The sequence below is a fragment of the Myotis daubentonii genome, chromosome 7, assembly GCF_963259705.1.
Source record: "Myotis daubentonii chromosome 7, mMyoDau2.1, whole genome shotgun sequence".
NCBI classification, from domain to species: domain Eukaryota; kingdom Metazoa; phylum Chordata; class Mammalia; order Chiroptera; family Vespertilionidae; genus Myotis; species Myotis daubentonii.
Window position 1 is genome coordinate 44,670,599 of NC_081846.1, and position 19,217 is coordinate 44,689,815.

The 19,217-nt window shown below is 37.7% G+C and overlaps 2 protein-coding genes across 5 annotated transcripts in view; one reads left to right on the forward strand and one right to left on the reverse strand.

Moving 5' to 3' along the window:
• GPR155 (G protein-coupled receptor 155) overlaps nucleotides 1-5,978 on the forward strand; it is a 42,264-nt gene extending 36,286 nt beyond the window's left edge. For 2 of the 3 annotated variants that reach the window (XM_059704032.1, XM_059704033.1), the window contains exon 17: nucleotides 3,711-5,978. In XM_059704032.1, coding sequence (XP_059560015.1) covers nucleotides 3,711-4,002 — 292 coding nt within the window. In that variant the 3' untranslated portion in view covers nucleotides 4,003-5,978. Of the gene's footprint in view, nucleotides 1-3,657 lie in introns of all 3 variants that reach the window. The other variant, XM_059704034.1, reaches the window with a different exon arrangement.
• SCRN3 (secernin 3) overlaps nucleotides 1-19,217 on the reverse strand; it is a 35,445-nt gene that overhangs the window by 3,592 nt on the left and 12,636 nt on the right. Inside the window, exons 6-8 of one of the 2 annotated variants that reach the window (XM_059704037.1) lie at nucleotides 17,267-17,429; nucleotides 16,143-16,323; nucleotides 6,788-10,772 (exon numbers count right to left, since the gene is read on the reverse strand). In XM_059704037.1, coding sequence (XP_059560020.1) covers nucleotides 10,602-10,772; nucleotides 16,143-16,323; nucleotides 17,267-17,429 — 515 coding nt within the window. In that variant the 3' untranslated portion in view covers nucleotides 6,788-10,601. Of the gene's footprint in view, nucleotides 1-6,787; nucleotides 10,773-16,142; nucleotides 16,324-17,266; nucleotides 17,430-19,217 lie in introns of those variants that run through there. The other variant, XM_059704038.1, reaches the window with a different exon arrangement.

Consider the following 19,217-nt stretch of genomic DNA (forward strand, 5'->3'; position numbering starts at 1 on the left):
CTGCGTGGCGCAGAGGAGGCAGGGCCCAGGGGCTTCTCGCAGCGAGGTCTGGGGGTCCCACAGCTCCACGCGGTGTGGAGGAGGAACTCCCGGCTCCAGCCTACCACTTTGGGGCAGTCCATCGAGGAGCCCTGGATGGGTGGGCAGGGCCTAACTCTTTGGGACAATCGATCACGGGGCTCCCACACAGTGAGAGGGCACAGGCCAGGCTGGGGACACCCCCCTCCCGAGTGCATAAATTTTGTGCACTGGGCCTTTAGTCCTATGTAATAAAAGCCTAATATGCTAAGTGTCCGGCCATTCCTTCTGCTGTTCAACCAGTCGCTATGATGTACACTGACCACCAAGGGGCAGACTCTCAGACCAGTAGGTTAGCTTGCTGCTGCGGTCCAGCTGATTGGGACTGGGCGAGATGGACCGGACACACCCTGGAGCCCTCCTGCAGTCCCTCCCCGGCCCTGATCGTGCACCAGTGGGGTCCCTCGGCTTGGCCTGTGCCCTCTGGCAATCTGGGACCCCTCGGGGAATGTTGGAGAGCCAGGCCGAGGGACCCCACTGATGCACTAATCTGTGCACCGGGCCTCTAGTATTTTAATAACTATGTATTGTGCCATGTGGGTATTGAAATATCAGAGCAATCACTTTGTAACTATACGACTGTTTAACCACTATACTGGACATCTGAAATTAATATAAAATAATGTTGATGTAAACTTTAATTGAAAAATGAAAACGCTTTACTCTTTAAAAAAGCAGTTTTAGTTTCACATAAAAATTGAGAGAAAAGTACAAAGATATCCTCCCACAAAGAACTAGACTAAAAAAAATTCATTCTTTTTTTTTTTTTATATATTTTATTGATTTTTTACAGAGAGGAAGGGAGAGAGATAGAGAGCTAGAAACATCGATGAGAGAGAAACATCGATCAGCTGCCCCCTGCACACCTCCCACTGGGGATGTGCCCGCAACCCAGGCACACGCCCTTGACCGGAATCGAACCCGGGACCTTTCAGTCCGCAGGCCGACGCTCCATCCACTGAGCCAAACCGGCTTTGGCAAAATTCATTCTTATCTTCAGAATTTTCTGTCTCTCACAGCATGTAAAATATTTTTTTAGCATTCGCATCACAGTTTAAATTAGCATGTGGAGGACAGTAAAACCACTCTTAACCTTGACCTGATCTTTCCAGTCATGTAGCCACTAGGCCACTGTGGCTATTTAAATGTGGCGAGTGTGATGGAGAAACTGAGTATCTCCTTTTAGTGCTTACTTTCAATAAACTTAAACTGAAAATTCACTGAAAATTTTTAATTCTGCTGCTTATTTTTCACCTCGAGTCCTAACCTTTAGTCTAAGGTATCATACATATTCTTCTGATCCTCAAGATGTGGAGTATGCAGCAAGAAATCAAAAAACAAATGTTACCAATTTTTTTAGTAGTTGTAAAAAGAGATATAAACAAACCAGAAAACCAAATACTTTTGTGTCTATACTGAAAATTTGAAAATTACCATTTAGGATGATTTATTTACATATTATTATGCCGCTATATTTTATAATAACCAGAAGGCAGCCTGATCTAGCTAGTGGAAAGGGGACTCACTGGGTGGGCACTAATAGGGGACTAATACTAGAACTCAATTCCTGGGTATGTCACTTACTAGCTGTGTACACTGGGCAAGTTCAGTTCTCCAAACCTTAGTGTTCCTCTTTTTTAAAATAGAGGCTGGGTCTCTGGATTGTTCAAGTTAGATGACAAAATCTATGGAATGGGCCTAGTCCAGTTTCTGGAAATGGAAAACTATGAAGAAAAGTTGGTTTCTCACCCTTAAGGGCCAAACACAATTATTTTTTAAAACTACTTTTTAAAATTTTTAAAGGGAACTCCCCATTAGCTCTACCAGGCCCCTGTTATTGCCCACTATCAGGAAGCATAGCTCTTGCCATTTGCAGGACTGCCAGCTGCCTCAGTCCCGGGAGGCAGAATGGGGCTCCACTGGCATTGGCGCTGCCCTGCAGCCTGCACAGTGGCACATTCTCTGCCTCTCTGCAATTCCATGAGCTGTGCTTTAGCTGCCTGATCAGTCATCAGGAAGCAAATATTATTCCCTTGGTGTTGGATAGAAAGTGTTGGGCTTTAAATTAAAACTCAGCATGTAAGATGAATGCTCAGATTAAGGTTCTAATATTCTGTTAAAAATGATGTTTTGGTTGCAAAGAATAAATTAAGATATTAATAAGTAAAATACTAATATCAATCTATCGTGATTTATGTACTTGAGAAAATTTTTCATGTATATTAACCTCTTTTCTAATTTTTTTTCTTTTCTAGTTTTTATATGAAAATCTAATGTATATTCATTTGTGGTTAAATGTTTTAATATTTGTCACCTATTCTTTATTTCATCTTGATTTTCTTTTTTTTTTAAATTTGTTTATTGGTGAAAGTATAACAGATGTCCCCTTTTTTCCCCTCTACCCTGCACCCACCCCTCCCAGGCCTTCACCATGCTATTGTCTGTGTTCATGGGCTATGCATATATGCATATAAGTTTCCCAGTCATTTCATCTTGATTTTCATCCACTGTTTCCTTTTGTCAAGCACTTTGGGTTTTACAGCTTGACTGATACTTCTGAACAGATTCATATTGTCTAATGCACATTTGTATGAAAATGTACAGAATTTATTTGGTGTGTTTTTTTACATTTCTTTCCCTTGTTTATTTGTTTTTATTTGAGGCACCCCATATTTGCATTAGGAAGACCATTTTAATACATTTTAAAAATCTTAGATTTGTAACAAGACAGATCTCACTTATTCTTCCCTTGCTTCCTAATGCAGCAAGTTGCTGACATGTCATCAGTAAATCTGTCTTGGCTGCTGAGGGCAAGAAGAAAGGCTATTCATGGGCAGTGTGATAAGCAGAAAATACAAAGTTCATTTGAGTAGTTTAGTTAAAATTGTCCTTCTTAAGGAGCTTATAAAAATACTATTTAATGTTTCTGAGATAAATTATTTATAACTTTGAGTATAATTTACTAAATATATAATATTCAACTGTCTCCAGAATGTATCTGATCATAAAAGGCCATCCTATATAATAAAAGGCTAATATGCAAATCGGCCGAACGGCAGAATGACCAGTCGCTATGACGCACACTGACCACCCGAGGGCAGACGCTTAATGCAGGAGCTGTCCCCTGGTGGTCAGTGTGCTCCCACAGGGGGAGCACCGCTCAGTCAGAAGCCCTGAGCGGGCTCATGGCTGGCAAGTGCAGTGGCTCCCCAGCAGCACTAAGGATGTCCAACTAAGCCGTCAGTCAGACATCCCCCAAGGGCTCCCAGACTGTGAGAGGATGGAGGCCGGGCTGAGGAACCCCCCCCAAGTGCATGAATTTCATGCACCGGGCCTCTAGTCTACTATAAAAAGAATATTTATTTGTATATACTTTACATTATCTGAGGGGGTTTTGTTGGTTTAAGCATTTCCGTTTTCACAGGCGTTATTGGCATTTTTTCTCCAGTGGGTCTTTCTAGGGTTAGGCGAGTTAAACCCATTATACTCATAACAGTGTCATTCCTGCCACAGTTTTAACTATCATGCTATCTTTCCCTGTCTCCTCCTATTTTTCCTTGCTTGTCTTCTATCATGCAGTGCTGATACCAAGTTTACAGACCATATGGGTGAATCATTCCTTTGACATACAGGTGTGGTGCAAAGACTTCGGCTGGGACCTTCTGTGGCTGTGACCTGGTGAACTGGCTAATTGAAGTTGGCCTCGCCTCTGACCGTGGTGAAGCTGTTATATATGGAGACAGACTGGTGCAAGGAGGAGTCATCCAACACATCACCAATGACTATGAATTTCGGGATGAGTACTTGTTTTACAGATTTCTTCAAAAGAGCCCTGAACAGAGTCCTCCTGCTATTAATGCAACCACAACCCAGCAGGAAAGATATAAAGCAATTGAGCATTCATCTCTATCCCCTAAGACATAAGTTATGAAGGAGAGAACCTCACATGAAGTTGTATCAAGCCCCAGATCTGTTCTCTGACCCTCAGGTGCCTCTTCTGTAAAATTTGATGTTTTCCCACCCCATGCTAACATTCTGTGATTTTATGTGTATGTAAAACAAACAGGAAACTGACTTTAGGAAAAATAAAAAAATTTAAAGTTCTGAATGTATATAATAACTGTTAAATAATTATTTAAAACTAATTACTCCAACATTTTAAAACATTGCTTCCTACAGCTGTTTGCTATAATTTCAAAATCAATATTCAATTTACTATTCCTTTAAATTGCCAAATTTGGCAGGTATATTGCTAGTAGAAAATGGACCTTAAATTATGACAACTTTGCACGTATTGATAGCACCTCCTAAAAAAGGATTTTGCTGGTTCTAATAAGAGGCCTTCTTATTATATTTTCCCCATTTCCTTGACAAATAGTACTCATTAAAACTGGAAACACTATTTTTTAAGGTTCACCTTTTCTTGCTTTTCTATCCATAATACTAAACTGTGCCATTAGGAGAGCAATAAGAACTTCCATAAATCTTATCATCTACAAAATCCATCAACCGAAGTACAGTTTAATCTTTAACTTTTATGCTAAAAATAATAATTTTAGATTTGTTTAAATTTTATCAACAAAATTACTGCCATGTAATGTATCATTTTTGGCGTTTGCACAAAGCATCACAGTGTGGAAGGCTAACCCTGTTACCTTATTCCTTGTAATTAAAAAGAAGAAAAAAACTATGTACTTCAAGCCAAGATTTTCAAATTCTAAGCCTAACATTCTACTTTTACATTTAGAATTTAGTCTTTCTTGTGTCCATGTATAAAAATCAATAAGTTTAAAAATTTCTAAGTGTTGCCCTCAGATAAGCTTTATGTTCCTTCAGTAAATTAAATCTATGCACATGATCTTTGAACCTCTACTTACTAGGTGTCAGTTTTGGTTTAACTTATTTAAAACATGTTTTAAATATTTATTTATCTCATACTTTCAGCGTCTCATATATAAAAATCATTTAGAAAATAATTTATAGGGTTAAGTCATTTAATAAGTACTTTTTTAAAACCTGCATGGAAGCCTGATGTATTTAACAAGTACAGGCATACCTTGGAGATAGTGTGGGTTTGGTTTCAGACCACCACAATAAGGAAAATATTAAAGTGAGTCACACAAATGTTTTGTTTCCCAGAGCATATAAAAGTTATGTTTACCCTATACTGCAGTCTGTTATGTGTGCAACAGCATTATGTCTGAGAAACAATGCACACACCGTAATTAAATATACCTTATTGCTATAAAATGCTAATCATCATCTGAGCCTTCAGCAAGTTGTAACCTTTTTGCTGGTGGAGGCTCTTACCTTCAATTGGTAAAAAATGCAGTATCTGCGAAGTACAATAAAGCAAAACTCAGTAAAACAAGGTATGCCTGTAAATACATTAGTGTGTGATATTAATCTATAGCAATTTTAAGTTATGATTAGGGAATGAGGATATTTTTCAGGAGAACTGTCTTGCTGCAGAACTTTTTTTAAAAATATGACCACAGTGTAACTCTCAATGCTCAGGGGATAGTATAAAACCTCACTGTTGTGCCAGTAGACCTTTATAGCTACAGCAATAGCGGTATTAACTCACATGCATGCAGGCAACTCAAACTCAAGTGGAAAATTTGTTGTGTTTGTAAACAAGTCATACTACACGTTCTGTTATTTGCACTAGCGGAATCAGCAGCATCTTTTTCCATGAGAGACATTAAAAGAAAGCCAAAAAACAAAACAAAACAAAAAACCCTGGGTTAAAATGATCTGCAGTTTCAGAAAAAGAAGGCTTTTAAGAGATGTTTTTAGGATTAAGGATATGTTAATTTTATTAAATTAAAATGTTTGTAACTTTTACTCTCTCACTGACAAAGCAAGTTTCTAAATAAAAATACCTATATCAACTTGCATTGCCAATGTCTTTTCTTTGAGTAATCTGAATAATGCAGAAGCCATCATAGAGGTATTTTCTGTAAGTTTTTAATGTTTTCTTAAATGGGTCTCCTGAGATTGTTCCATTCTTTGTCATCCTGTGGGATCTGTGCACAGGCCTTGCTCAGTTATGCACTCAGTAAACTCTTTTTATTGACTTATATTTCATAATTTTTAACATGCAGGGTCACAGCTGGAAAAATTATGATACAATTTTGATTAAAATCTACCACTTGTATGCTAATCTTCAACATGATCAATTGTTCTTTTCTTTGTTCTCAGTGAGTAATTCCATGACTAGCTTGTGCTTAAATTTCAATATTTTTAGAATAAGGTCAAGTGTACTTGGCATTTTCAGAATAGCAATTAATGGTCAGTAAGTTTCTAAAGAAAAATGTAAAACTATTATTTAACATGTTTCCCATGCAGCAGAATATAGCTCTTAGGTTTTGTCCCTTCATATCTCACATTATGGAAAATATTATATTACTTTAGACCACTGGACATAGATAGTCAAGTGATGAATGATGGTTAGAAGCACAGTTCAGGATCAGAAATGTTATCACCATTCTTCAGGAAAAGATAGGATGGCAAATTTATACACGTGGTATGATAAAACCTGGAAGTAATTAAAAAGAGAAAACATTCACTCTATAGTACCTGTTTTTAGCAAGTTTTATAAGTAGGCAATAATTTTACACAATTCTAGACTGCATAATTATTTCTAGGGAAAAAATTTTTTATTGAAGATTAATATATAAATTAAGGTTTTCATCAAAGATTAAACGAGCTTTCTCTAAAATACTCAGTTTATTAGATTATTTCCTTGATTTATCACACAATTATAAATAATAAACATCATTTAAGGGTTGACCAAAAAAAAGCTAAATTTTAGCTACTACATATTTTATTTTTAAGAAACACATGAAATGTAAGAAAATCTTAAGTTTTCTAAAATATACCACAAGGCATTAATGACCCACATAAGTACCAAAGCCCAAATACCACACTGGATTTATAGAGTGAAAGTGTTCTAAATTGTTTTATAAATTAATTTACATAACCTTATAATAATCCTTGTCTTTATCTGGGGAGTTCTTATTCCAATTTTGAATATGGGAAAAGGCAACAGGTTGATCTGAGACTTATCAAAGGCTACCAAGTTGTACAGATTGATTATCTACCTAATTTTCTTAATTTTACAGATAGAGAAGGACTGTATGAATTTCCAACAATACTTGAATGTTCACTTAACAAAATATTTATTGAGCTTGTGCAGACAGAATATTGAACACCGAGCATGCAACTGTGGGAAAAAATATGGTTCCTATCCTCAGAAAGCTTCTATTTTACTGTGAGAGAACAGATGTTAAATACATAACAGTTATGATCAGGATCACCTGTGGCTCTGAGTATCTGTAACAAGAAACCTGACCTGGTGTGGTGTGGGGAAAACTTCCCCGAGAAAATCATGTTTCAGCGAAACTCTGAAGGATAAAAAGAACTACTTATATAAAAAGGAGCAAATGAAATGAATGGTGGAAGCAGAGAGTACAGACATGATATAGAAACTGGGCACATTCAAGTAACTGAAAATGCAACATAGCAGAAATTTTAAAAAACAGTGGCTTCCAGTCAAGATAGTGGCTTAGGTAAATGCAATACTAGAATCCTCCCACAACCACATCAGAATTGCAACTAAACTACAAAACAACCATCATTCAAAACTGCCTGAAATCTAGCTGAAGTCCTTCAACTAAGGATTTCAAAAGGAAGCCACATCAAGACTGGTAGGCGGCTGGCCAGAGTTGCTTGGTTGTTGTTGGAGCATCATTGTCCTATGCACTGGAAGGTTGCCAGTTCAATTCCCAGTAAGGGCATATGTCTGAGTTTTGGGCTCATTCCCTAGTTGGGGCATGTATGGAAGGCAACCAATCAATGTGTTGTTGTTCTCTCTCTCTCTCTCTCTCTCTCTCTCTCTCTCTCTCTCTCTCTCTCTCTCTCTCCCTCCCTCCCTCTTTCTAAGCATGTCCTCAGGTAAGGGTTTAAAAAAAAGAAGACTGGTAGGCATGGCAAAGATGCTATATGATTCTAACTATATGATATTCTGCAAAAGGCAAAACTGGAGACAATAAGACCTGTGGTTGCCAGGGATTAGGGGGAAGGAGGGATGAACAGGTGTAGCACAGAGGATATTTAGAGCAGTGAAACTGCTCTGTATGATACTATAATTGTGGATACATGTCATACATTTGTCCAAGCCCATAAAGTACAATAAGTGAACCCTAATGTAAACTATGGATTTGGGTGATAATGATGTGTTAATGTAAGTTCAATTACAACGATCATACTACTCTGGTGTGGGACTATGGGGTGGTAGGTCAGAATGGGACCGGAGGATATAGGAACTCTGTACTTTTTGCTTAGTTTTGCTCTAAATCTAAAACTGCTCTAAAAAATAAGGTTGTGGGGTTTGTGGGTGGTTTTAGTTTTAGGAGGGAAATTCATGATTAAATTTTCAGTTTTAACAGATCCCTCGGCTGCAGTGATTCTTGTGGATGGAGATAAAGAATTAATATGGGTGTAGAAGAACAGTTAACTGCAGTTGTCCAGGTGAGAGATGGCGCTAGTTTAGTAGCAGGTGGTGTCAAAAGATAAAGTGAAAATGTGCTGGCCTTAAAGAAATAAGATTAAATTATGTGTCCCTGAATAAATCAATGAACTGCTTACCCTTAGTTCCTTATATACTAAAAAAGAGAAAGGGAGGAAGTATATGGGGTTTGGCCAATGGTCTTCATGATTTAGGGAGAATCTATCACTGAATCACATTTAAGGCAAACAGAATAAACTGAGAACCTGAGGTAGCTATCCTTTCTTTCTTTAATGGCAGCCTTGTATTAAACAAAAACAAAACCAGGCAGATTAAGGTTTTTATGAAAGAACTTTTAAAAAATAATTTCCTGGGTACTCTTTATATATAATGGTCCACTACTTTAGTAACAACCTTCGTTGCAATGATAGTGACTAATAAATATGATGATATAATCAAAATCCTAAAATGGACATTTCTAGAAACCAATAAGTATATAATGTTATTTTGAGTTGGGTTTTTCTATTGTTTACTAGAGGCCCAATGCACGAAATTCATGCAAGAGTAGGCCTTCCTTCCCCCGGCTGCCAGCACCGGCTTCCCTCTGGCATCCGGGACCCGGGCTTCCCCTCGCAGCCCCAGCTTTGTCCTGAAGGTCATCTGGCCTAATTAGCATATTATGCTTTTATTATTATAGATATTTGCAACTTTGACCCTTACTTGGTAATCTCAATGTAACTTTAACAGTTTTATAAACTTTGGGCAGAGATTATTACTCATTTATAATAAATGTCCACAATATATTATACATTAAAATGTTCATAATACACTAATAATTCTATTTCATTCTTACTATCTCCTTCCTATTTCTGTTTTCACAGAGTGAAAAGATGTAAAGGATGAGAGAAATTTGAGACACAGAAATGGTATCTTCTATCCCATTTCCTAATCTCCCACACAAACTCTTCTAAAATATTAACATGAAATCCTACAAAGGAGTATGGCCAAAAAAATGCTACATAATTATAGCTAAAGGCTCACTGGTCATCCAAGTCTTGACAAAGAGCATATCTGAGTTTAATAAAAGTACATTTTCAGAATGAATCTATATAATAAAAGCCTAAGCAACCGTTACAGCAGAATGACCAGTTGCTATGATGCGTACTGACCATCAGGGGGCAGATGGTCAACACAGGAGCTGCCCCCAGTGGTCAGTGCACTCCCACAGGGGGAGTGCCACTCAGCCAGAAGCCAGGCTCACAGCTGGCAAGCGCAGCGGAGTTGGCGTGAGCCTCTCCTGCCTCTGCAGCAGCATTACGGAGCAGCGAGCTAAGCGGTAAGGAGCAGTGAGCAGGCGGGCAGTAAGGAGCAAGGGCTCCTGGACTGTGAGAGGGATGTCTGACTGCCGGCTTAGGCCCATTCACAGGGAGCCAGCAGGTGGACATCCCCCGAGGGGTCCCAGACTGCAAGAGGGTGCAGGCCGGGCTGAGGGACAACCCCCCTCCAGTGCATGAATTTTGTGCACCGGGCCTCCAGTACACTATAATAAGACTTAATGTGTAAATCTGGAACACTTTGTTAGAGCTGGTTAATATTTGCCTGAAGCACACAAAACTTCACTATAAAACAATATTTTTCATTATTAAAGAAAAAAATTCTTTTTTGTAATTGAGGACAATACATAATTATAATAAATTTAAATCCATGCATTATTTTAATGTTTCATGCTTTATGCAGAATTGAATATGTGATTTGTAAGAAGTTATTGTAGTACAAAAAAAATAACACAGGGCAGTACCTGATGTAACAACTGGCTATCCCATAATATATGTGTCTAATTTCAATGTTATTTTCTTTCTTGATATTTCAGCAATTATATGCAGTTTTAATAGTCAAGCTATCACCTGAATGCTATTAAACAGTAATCATATCTGCTCACACTAGGTTCATATCATTTACCACGGTGATTGATTCTGACTTTGAGGAAGATCGTGGACCATTTAGATGATAATTAAGAACTAATATTTAACTTATAAATTCGAATTTCATCTTTTGTACACTGAGAAAAAAGATTAACAATTTTATCCACATCAAGATGCTTGTTTTGAAGGATTGATTCCATCTCTTTGAATAGTTCTTTCTCCAGTTTTCTCATGTTCTCCAACATTGTTTTGGCTTTTTCCTAAACAATTAAAAATAACAATAAATGAACACACACAAGTCTAACCAAACTCTAACCAACTTCCATAGACAAGGTCTTTTCATTCTGGTTTCTACTTCTTGTTTGGTTCCCCTCCTCCTATTCTTTAGATATAGAACGAATAAAATTCTTTCAGAGAAAATCATTGTTCTAAAGTTTGAGTTATTTTATTAACCCCAAATTGTGAGTTATTTTTAGTAGAAAAAAACAAGAATAATTATGTAGGATTAGTCTATAAACAAGAAACCTAAAAGACAAATAACAAAATTGTTGAAAATCTGGTATTAATTATGTATGGGAATGCTGCTAAAAGTTGAGGCTGAGATATTTCTATGAATTTGGATCTTCTATATTTAAAATTAATATCAGAATAAACAAAGGAAATAGCACAGTAATGTTCAAGGGAAGGAGCAACTAAAATATAAGAAAATTACTAGAAAGTGAGCATAATTTTTAAATTTTGAACCATTATGGGGCAAAACAGCACAAAATAAAGATACTTAACCTGAACATTGTATACAATTGTCTTTTGAAGAAATTTTATTTCATATCAGTGGAGAAAAAGTACATTTTGCTTATAAATTGTTTTTGAATAATTGGTTACCTCTTTGGAAAACAAAGTTAGAATCTCTATTTTATAGCATATGCAAAAATAAATTCCAGAGGAATTAAAGGACTAAATATCTTTTCAAACATATATACCTACTGGAAGAAAATACAGAAGTTATAATTATCTTGAGGTGAAGCAGGCCTTTTGAAATCAAGAAGCTTTAAAGGAAAAGACTAACAAGTATAATTGACTAAATTTAAAATTTTTGTCTATAAAAAAGTCAAATAAATAACAAGTTGAGATTAAAAATTTGAAATGTAACAAAGACGATGCACATAGTTTGCCTCTTTGAGGCAGAAGACAAAACAACCAAGAATCAATTGAAAAATAAACCAAGGAAAAGGGTAGGCAAGTCTTTTAAGAGCAAATACTAATGGCCAATAAATATATGAGGAAAATTTCAACCTCATTAGTAATCAACAAATGTAAATTAAAACTGCGAGTAGGACTGACTTTCCCTAAGACACAGAAGTAGTTATTTGCAAAGCCAGGACGAGAACCCAACTCTTTGTCACTTCTACCCTCAAATTGTATTCTTTCCACTACTTTTTTTGTCAATCAATATTTCGTGCCCATTAAATAAAGCCTAAAATAGTAACAGCTTTTAAAATTTTATTTCGGTATTACTTGGGAAAATGTCAATCAGCAATTTAGTTTAACAAACATTTAGTAAGTCTACAAAACTCACCTCCCAGAGCAGTATTGAGGGGGAAAGGAAGCTGGCAACTCTAGAAAACTAACAAAAGCAATTTGGGCAATGAGGCTGCTGGGGAGGAGGAGTGAAGGGAAATCCCTCCAGAGCAGACACTTTTGAAACATATCACTGAGGAACTGGAGTACAGGCAAGAAAAACCAGAGGACTTATCATATTTCACAGTGCTGTGTTGAGTCTGGACAGTAAACCAGGCCCAGGGAATGGATGACACCTCTGGCCCAGTGGACTGGGCCCTAATTAGCACACAGTGGACTCCTAGAACAAAATGCCTGCCTTTCACTCCATGCCACCGGGCTACAAAAAAAGTGTTTACACTGTAGGTGAGAAGTGAAAATAAACAGGGCCCAGATACAGCAAATAGGAGGTCTCTGCTTTAAGCATAAGCAAGATGGGGATGGCGGGGAGAGGCATGGCAACTCTGCAAACATGCTACAGACAAAAGTAAATAAAAAAATAAAAGGAAAAAGCATTTAATTCATTCAATGTAGATAGAATATAAATACATATACCTTGATAAAGTATAGGCAATTATAGGAATTATAGGCAATAAAAATGAGAGTTGGTGAAAACAGGTGAGAAAAATGTATAAAATGGAGAATCTTTTCCTTCATAGCAGGGAATCTGTTAAAAGCCTTTAGGCAGTCCTTCCATTTCCTTCTAATCCTTTTTTTTTTTTTTTTTTTTAATCTCTGAGGAAGAGAGAGAAGAGGGCAAAAGAGGTATGGATATAAAATTATTTATCTATCCATCTATCTATCTGCCCCCAAAAAATACATTTGCTAATTTCTGAAGATAAGATGGTGGTGATATTTTTTTTAATTAAATCTTTATTGTTCAGATTATTACAGTTGTTCCTCTTTTTTCCTCCCATAGCTCCCCTCCACCCGGTTCCCACCCCACCCTCCGCCCTCACCCGCCCCCGCCCCCCACGTCCTCATCCATAGGTGCATGATTTTTGTCCAGTCTCTTCCCACACCCCCCACACCCCTTTCCCCCCCAAGAATAGTCAGTCCATTCCCTTTCTATGTCCCTGATTCTATTATAATCACCAGTTCATTCTGTTCATCAGATTATTTATTCACTTGATTTTTAGATTCACTTGTTGATAGATGTGTATTTGTTGTTCATAATTTGTATCTTTACCTTTTTCTTCTTCTTCCTCTTCTTAAAGGATACCTTTCAGCATTTCATATAATCCTGGTTTGGTGGTGATGAACTCCTTTAGCTTTTCCTTATCTGTGAAGCTCTTTATCTGACCTTCAATTCTGAATGATAGCTTTGCTGGGTAAAGTAATCTTGGTTGTAGGTTCTTGTTATTCATCACTTTGAATATTTCTTGCCACTCCCTTCTGGCCTGCATAGTTTCTGTTGGGAAATCAGCTGACAGTAGTATGGGTACTCCCTTGTAGGTAACTGACTTTCTTTCTCTTGCTGCTTTTAAGATTCTCTCTATGTCTTTTGCTCTTGGCATTTTAATTATGATGTGTCTTGGTGTGGTCCTCTTTGGATTCCTCTTGTTTGGGGTTCTCTGCGCTTTCTGGACTTGTAAGTCTATTTCTTTCACCAGGTAGGGGAAGTTTTCTGTCATTATTTCTTCAAATAGGTTTTCAATATCTTGTTCTCTATCTTCTTCTGGCACCCCTATAATTCAGATGTTGGTACGCTTGAAGCTGTCCCAGAGGCTCCTTACACTATCTTCGTGTTTTTGGATTCTTTTTTCATTTTGCTTTTCTGGTTGAGTGTTTTTTGCTTCTTCATATTTCAAATCTTTGACTTGATTCTTGTGATCCTCTAGTCTGTTGTTGGAATTCTGCATAATATCCTTTATTTCAGTCAGTGTATGCTTAATTTCTAGTTGGTCCTTTATCATAACCTCAAGGGTCTCACTAGATTTCTTGAGGGTCTCACTACATTTATCAGCGGTTTCTAGAAAATTCTTGCAAAACCTTAAAAGTGTGGTTTTGAACTCTATATCCAGTTGTGTGCTTTCCTCCATTTCTGTCATTTGTGTCCTGTTTTTTTGTCTCCGCATTTTTTATGCTTCCCTGTGTTGGTAGGGTGGCTTTGTGTGCTAGGTGTCCTATAGGGCCCAGTGGCTCAGCCTCCCCAATTGCCTGAGGTGGACACTCTTGGTGCACCCCTTTGTGTGCTTTGTGCACAGTCTTGTTGTAGTTAAGCCTTGATTGTTGTAGGTATCACTGGGAGGAATTGACCTCCAGGCCAATTGGCTGTAAGAATCAGCTGTGTCTGCAGTGGGAGAACTTCTGTGCTGAAGACACTCTTATGAGGCAAGACTTGCTTCAGTGGGGCTTTGGTGCTCACTGAGTCTTCCCCCTGAGTGTGTCCCTTATGGATCTGAGGAGTTGTAATTGGATGGTCCCACTCTGACCACTGGGTACACTGGCTCTTGGATCTAAGGAGGTGCTAATTTAACCTCTGCCTGAGGCTACCCAGCAGGAGCTATGGAGAGATCTGGAGATTCCCCTTCCTTGTTTTGGGTTTGGAGGTGCCCAAATGAGGCCCAGCTGTGAAGCAATGCAAGCTGCTGTGGGGCCTTGGGCCTTCTCTTGGAAGTTCTGGGTCTGTCTGGCCCAGCTGCAGTTTGTTAGGTAATTTTCAGATTGCAAAGGGCCAGGGCATTCATATGCAAAAGCCTCTGCCGCAGCTTGGGTGGGGCAGGGTCTCAGGGAATCAAAGGGCGGAGCAAGCAGCTATGGCTGATCCTCAGCCCTGCCCTAAGGGGCCCCGCATCTCAGTGTCCTGGTAATCGCTGCAAGCACCTTTGAGAGAAAGCCACCCTCAAGTTCTGAGTTCTGCCTGCTGTCAGACACCAGTTTCTCCCCGTATGAGTCTAGGTCCCCAGAGACTCACCCGGAATTGGAGTTCAGAGCAGTCAGGGGTTTGTGACTCCCTCCCGATTCAAAAAGACAGCCGCATCCTCAGTTGCCAGCCCTTGCCAGCCCTTGCGTGCGCCTCTGTACCTCTGCACTTCCGCACCTCCTCTGAGTCTCAGTGTACTTTTCTCTTTCCTTCTAGTTGTAGAATTTCCACTCAGCCAGCCTTCCTGTGGTTCTGGATGATGTCCATTTTGTCTTTTAGTTGTATTTTTGAAGTGGTTGTGCGAGGCAGCAATTTCCGGTGTTTACCTATGCCGCCATCTTGGTTTCTCTGTGGTGACATTTTAATCTTCTATAGTCTTCTATAATGCTTACATTTTAAAATAATAAGCATTTATTATTTTTTAAAAGCCCCAATTAATTATTATTATTTATGTCGATGAGGTCTTAAAGCACTTTCAATTAAAATTAATCTGAATCTGTATGCTTTAGAACATTATATAAGAGTCCAGGTTAACTGCCCTCCAGTGGCTTTGTAATTTTGGGTGTGAGATATATAATAAGCAAGCTACTTAAACTCTCTTGAAGTCTTAGATTCCTTCTTAGTAAAATGGAGATAATAATAGTTCCTACCTCACAAAGAGGCTGTGAAGGTTAAATGAAATATTCCATGTAATAGTACTATGGTGCTTGGTGTATAATAGTGCTCAATACAAGTAGCTATTGATATTATGTTTAATATGCTACATCTCTCTAAAAGATTCACAACATATTCTTAATCATTATTTTTAACCAAAGATACAAAATAGTAGAGCTCTACCATAGTCAAAGCATCTAAACTATTTTTAAACCTGTTTGTATATGAAGGAGGGAAAGAAAACTAAAATTCAAAATATGGATTGATTGCCCAGCTGATGTGGCTCAGTGGTTGAGCGTCGTCGACCCATGAACCAGGAGATCATGGTTTGATTCCTGGTCAGGGAACATGCCCAGGTTGCGGGCTCAATCCCCAGTAGTGGGTGTGCAGGAGGCAGCCGATCAACAATTCTCATCATTGGTGTTTCTATCTCTCTCTCCCTCTCCCTTCCTCTCTGAAATCAATAAAAATATTTTTAAAAAGACAAAATATGGATTGATTCATATTTTAAACTATTTGTAATGATAAAAGATAGAACATAATCTAATCATACCTCCTTGTTATCTATTACTTTCAATGCCTGTTGATGCTCTTGGTAGAGTGGGTGTCTTCTGTCAGGTTTAGTCTTAAAATGTGGCTTCTTTTTAACTGGGTCTTCAAATTCAAATATTGGTGAACTGGTGTCCAGTAGTTGTGAAATATTTGGCACAAATATGAAAGGCTTAAAAACAGATCTAGAAGAAAAAATATTTTATTAAATTGTCACATGGGGAATTTAAAAATATTCAGCATTATTCTAAATCTTGTAAGGGTCCCTCTACTTAGATGTTTCTATTAACTTGTTACATACTAATGAGTTCCCGTCATACTAGTTGCAGCCATGCTGTCTTCCCTGGTATACTGGGATCTCCTTTGGGGCGGGGATTGGAGTTTATTTAGCCTTGTATTCACATGAGTTTAACAAAATGCCTGGCATGTAAACAGTGTCAAGTAAAATTATAGTTCATCAGAGGGTAAGAACAATTCTCAATGTTACAGATTGAGGATTAAGATTTTGGATGAAAATTAGCAGCATTATTAATAAGGGGTCACAGATTTTTCTTGAAAATATCTTTAATAATATGAAAGACTGTAACACTGAAAGATCGTGAATATAAGATCATTTCTAAACGTAATTTATATTAAGTTTTGTGAGAGATACTAATGACTTAAATCAAGATAGTCTATACAAATCCTTCTAAACTTGAACTGTTGATATTTTAAGTTTTACATGAATGTATTTTCTAGATATGAGTTCATAAGCAACCATCTAAATCCAGCACACTACATCATTTACTTTTTTTATTAACTCTTAACCATCTAATATTATAATACTGAAATCTGCATAAGAAAACCTTTCTACTCTCTTTTCTTGACAATGTTAAGTATACTTGGGGAAAGAGGATGTAGGGATGACTGTATACAAGAAACTATTAACATTTTTTCCAACAAAAATGAGAACAATTATGGCATTTATGCACATATGGAAATGGCAGACGAAAACTTGAACTGAAATGCATACAAAAATTATTTGTGTATTAAAAAAAAAAGAAGAAGCCTCACAAAATAATCAACAGACTAAAGATTCTATCTTACCCCCTTACCCCTTGCTGGTTTATAGTATTTTTGTGACTTTACCTCTCAGGATCAGGAGTCCCAGTAAAGAAGTGAATGCAAGGAAAGTTGGAATCTTGAGGTAAAATAGAAACCATGCTTGCAGTGGTCAGGAATTCTCCCTCCATATTAATGCCACTTGGTTTATCTCGGAGAATTTCCATCATTGTTTCAAAAGTTATGTTTCCTAAGAAAATAATTTTGAAAATCATCAAATGTGCATAAATTTGCAGGTTGGTATCCTGCAAATATGAAATGCTTTCTCTACTGATAATATATACAATGAGATATTGGTCTAGGTATAAATTAAGGGATTGACTATAAAACAAACTTTGTATCATAACTGTTAGATTAGACTCATTCCACTGTTGGAAGAAAGGTATTTTTAAATATAAAATATCAAACCATTATAACAGGTAAAAATCTATGTAACTGCCTAAGAAGAAGAAATTAATAATACAAAATTAAATTCAATCTCATTGACCTTAAACAATATTTTAAGGTGTATTTGGTTAGCAATGAACTGATGCTATCAATATCATCTGAGTCAATCTATTCAGAAAACCAACTATTAAGAGAATAGTGTGCTTAGCTTCCAATACTAGTATTCAAGATGCTCTTTACAAAATAACAAATTATTTTTGCTGTAATAATTTCCTGTGCCTGAAATTAATACTGTTATAGGAAAGTGTGAATTGTAGTCTGAGTAGGAATGGATATGTATGTAATGTGTGTGTGTGTGTGTGTGTGTGTGTGTGTGTGTATGTATATATATATATATCCAGAGAGAAACTTAAAAGCCAATGTGGAAATCAGTAATCTAAGCTTCACTTTAATAAACTAGAAAAAGAGCAAAATAAGCCCAAAGCAAGCATAAGGAAGGAAATAATAAAAATAAAGCACAAATCAATGAAATTGAAAGCAGAAATAGAGAAAAATCAATGAAACAGAAATCTGGTTCTTTGAAGAGATCATTAAAATTGACATTCCTCTAGATACACAAATAGTTTGGGGAAACTCTTAGCCAGTATCTTTTAAAATATTGCTTTTGCCCCTCAATATTCCTTCTCCTTTTCCTTCTGGGACTTCAACTACACATATGTGAAACCTTTTCACTGAGTCCCATATGCCTCTCACACCTTTGTCTATATTTTCTAAACTTTTATATCTCTGTTTTCATTAAGTTCTTTTCTACTAATCTTCCAGTTCACTATTTTTTCCTTCTATTATGTCTAATTTGTTGTTAAACCAATCTATTTGGTTCTTCATTTCAGTTATTATTACTTTATAATTCTACTAGAGGCCCAATGCATGAAATTCATGCATAGGTAGGGTCTCTATGCCTGGCCAGTGATCAGGGCTGATCTGTGGGGTGACTGGTGGGGTGGTTGGGGGGGCCCCCACTGGCACCTGCCTTGGCCAGCCTGGCACTACCCGCTCACTGGCCCAGCCTCTGCTGCTGCCACCAATCACCTCCCTCTGTGGGGTGACTGGTGGGGTGATCGGGGGGGCCCCTCCGCTGGCACTCACCTTTGCCAGCCTGGCACCAACCGCTTGCCAGCCTCACCCCCTGCTGCCGCTGCTGGTTGCCTTCCTCTGCAGGGTGACTGGCGGGGTGATCAGCAGGCCTCCGCTGGCACCCGCCTTGGCTGGCCTGGGGTCTGCGGGCTGGGGGCAGCTCCTGTGTTGAGTGTCTGCCCCCTGGTGGTCATTGTGTGCCATAACGACCAGTCTTTCTTCCATTCGGTTGATTTGCATATTAGGTTTTTATTATATAGGATTATTTCCATTGTGTTCTCTTTTATAGATTCCAGTACTCTGATGCAATTCTCTTCCTTTTTATCAAATTTTCTTAAACATACAAAACATACCAATTTGAAAGTCTGTGTCTGATAAACCTAATGTGTGATGTTTATTTGTTTTTTTATTGATCTCAGAGAAAGGAAGGGAGAGAGAAAGAAACATGGATGTGAGA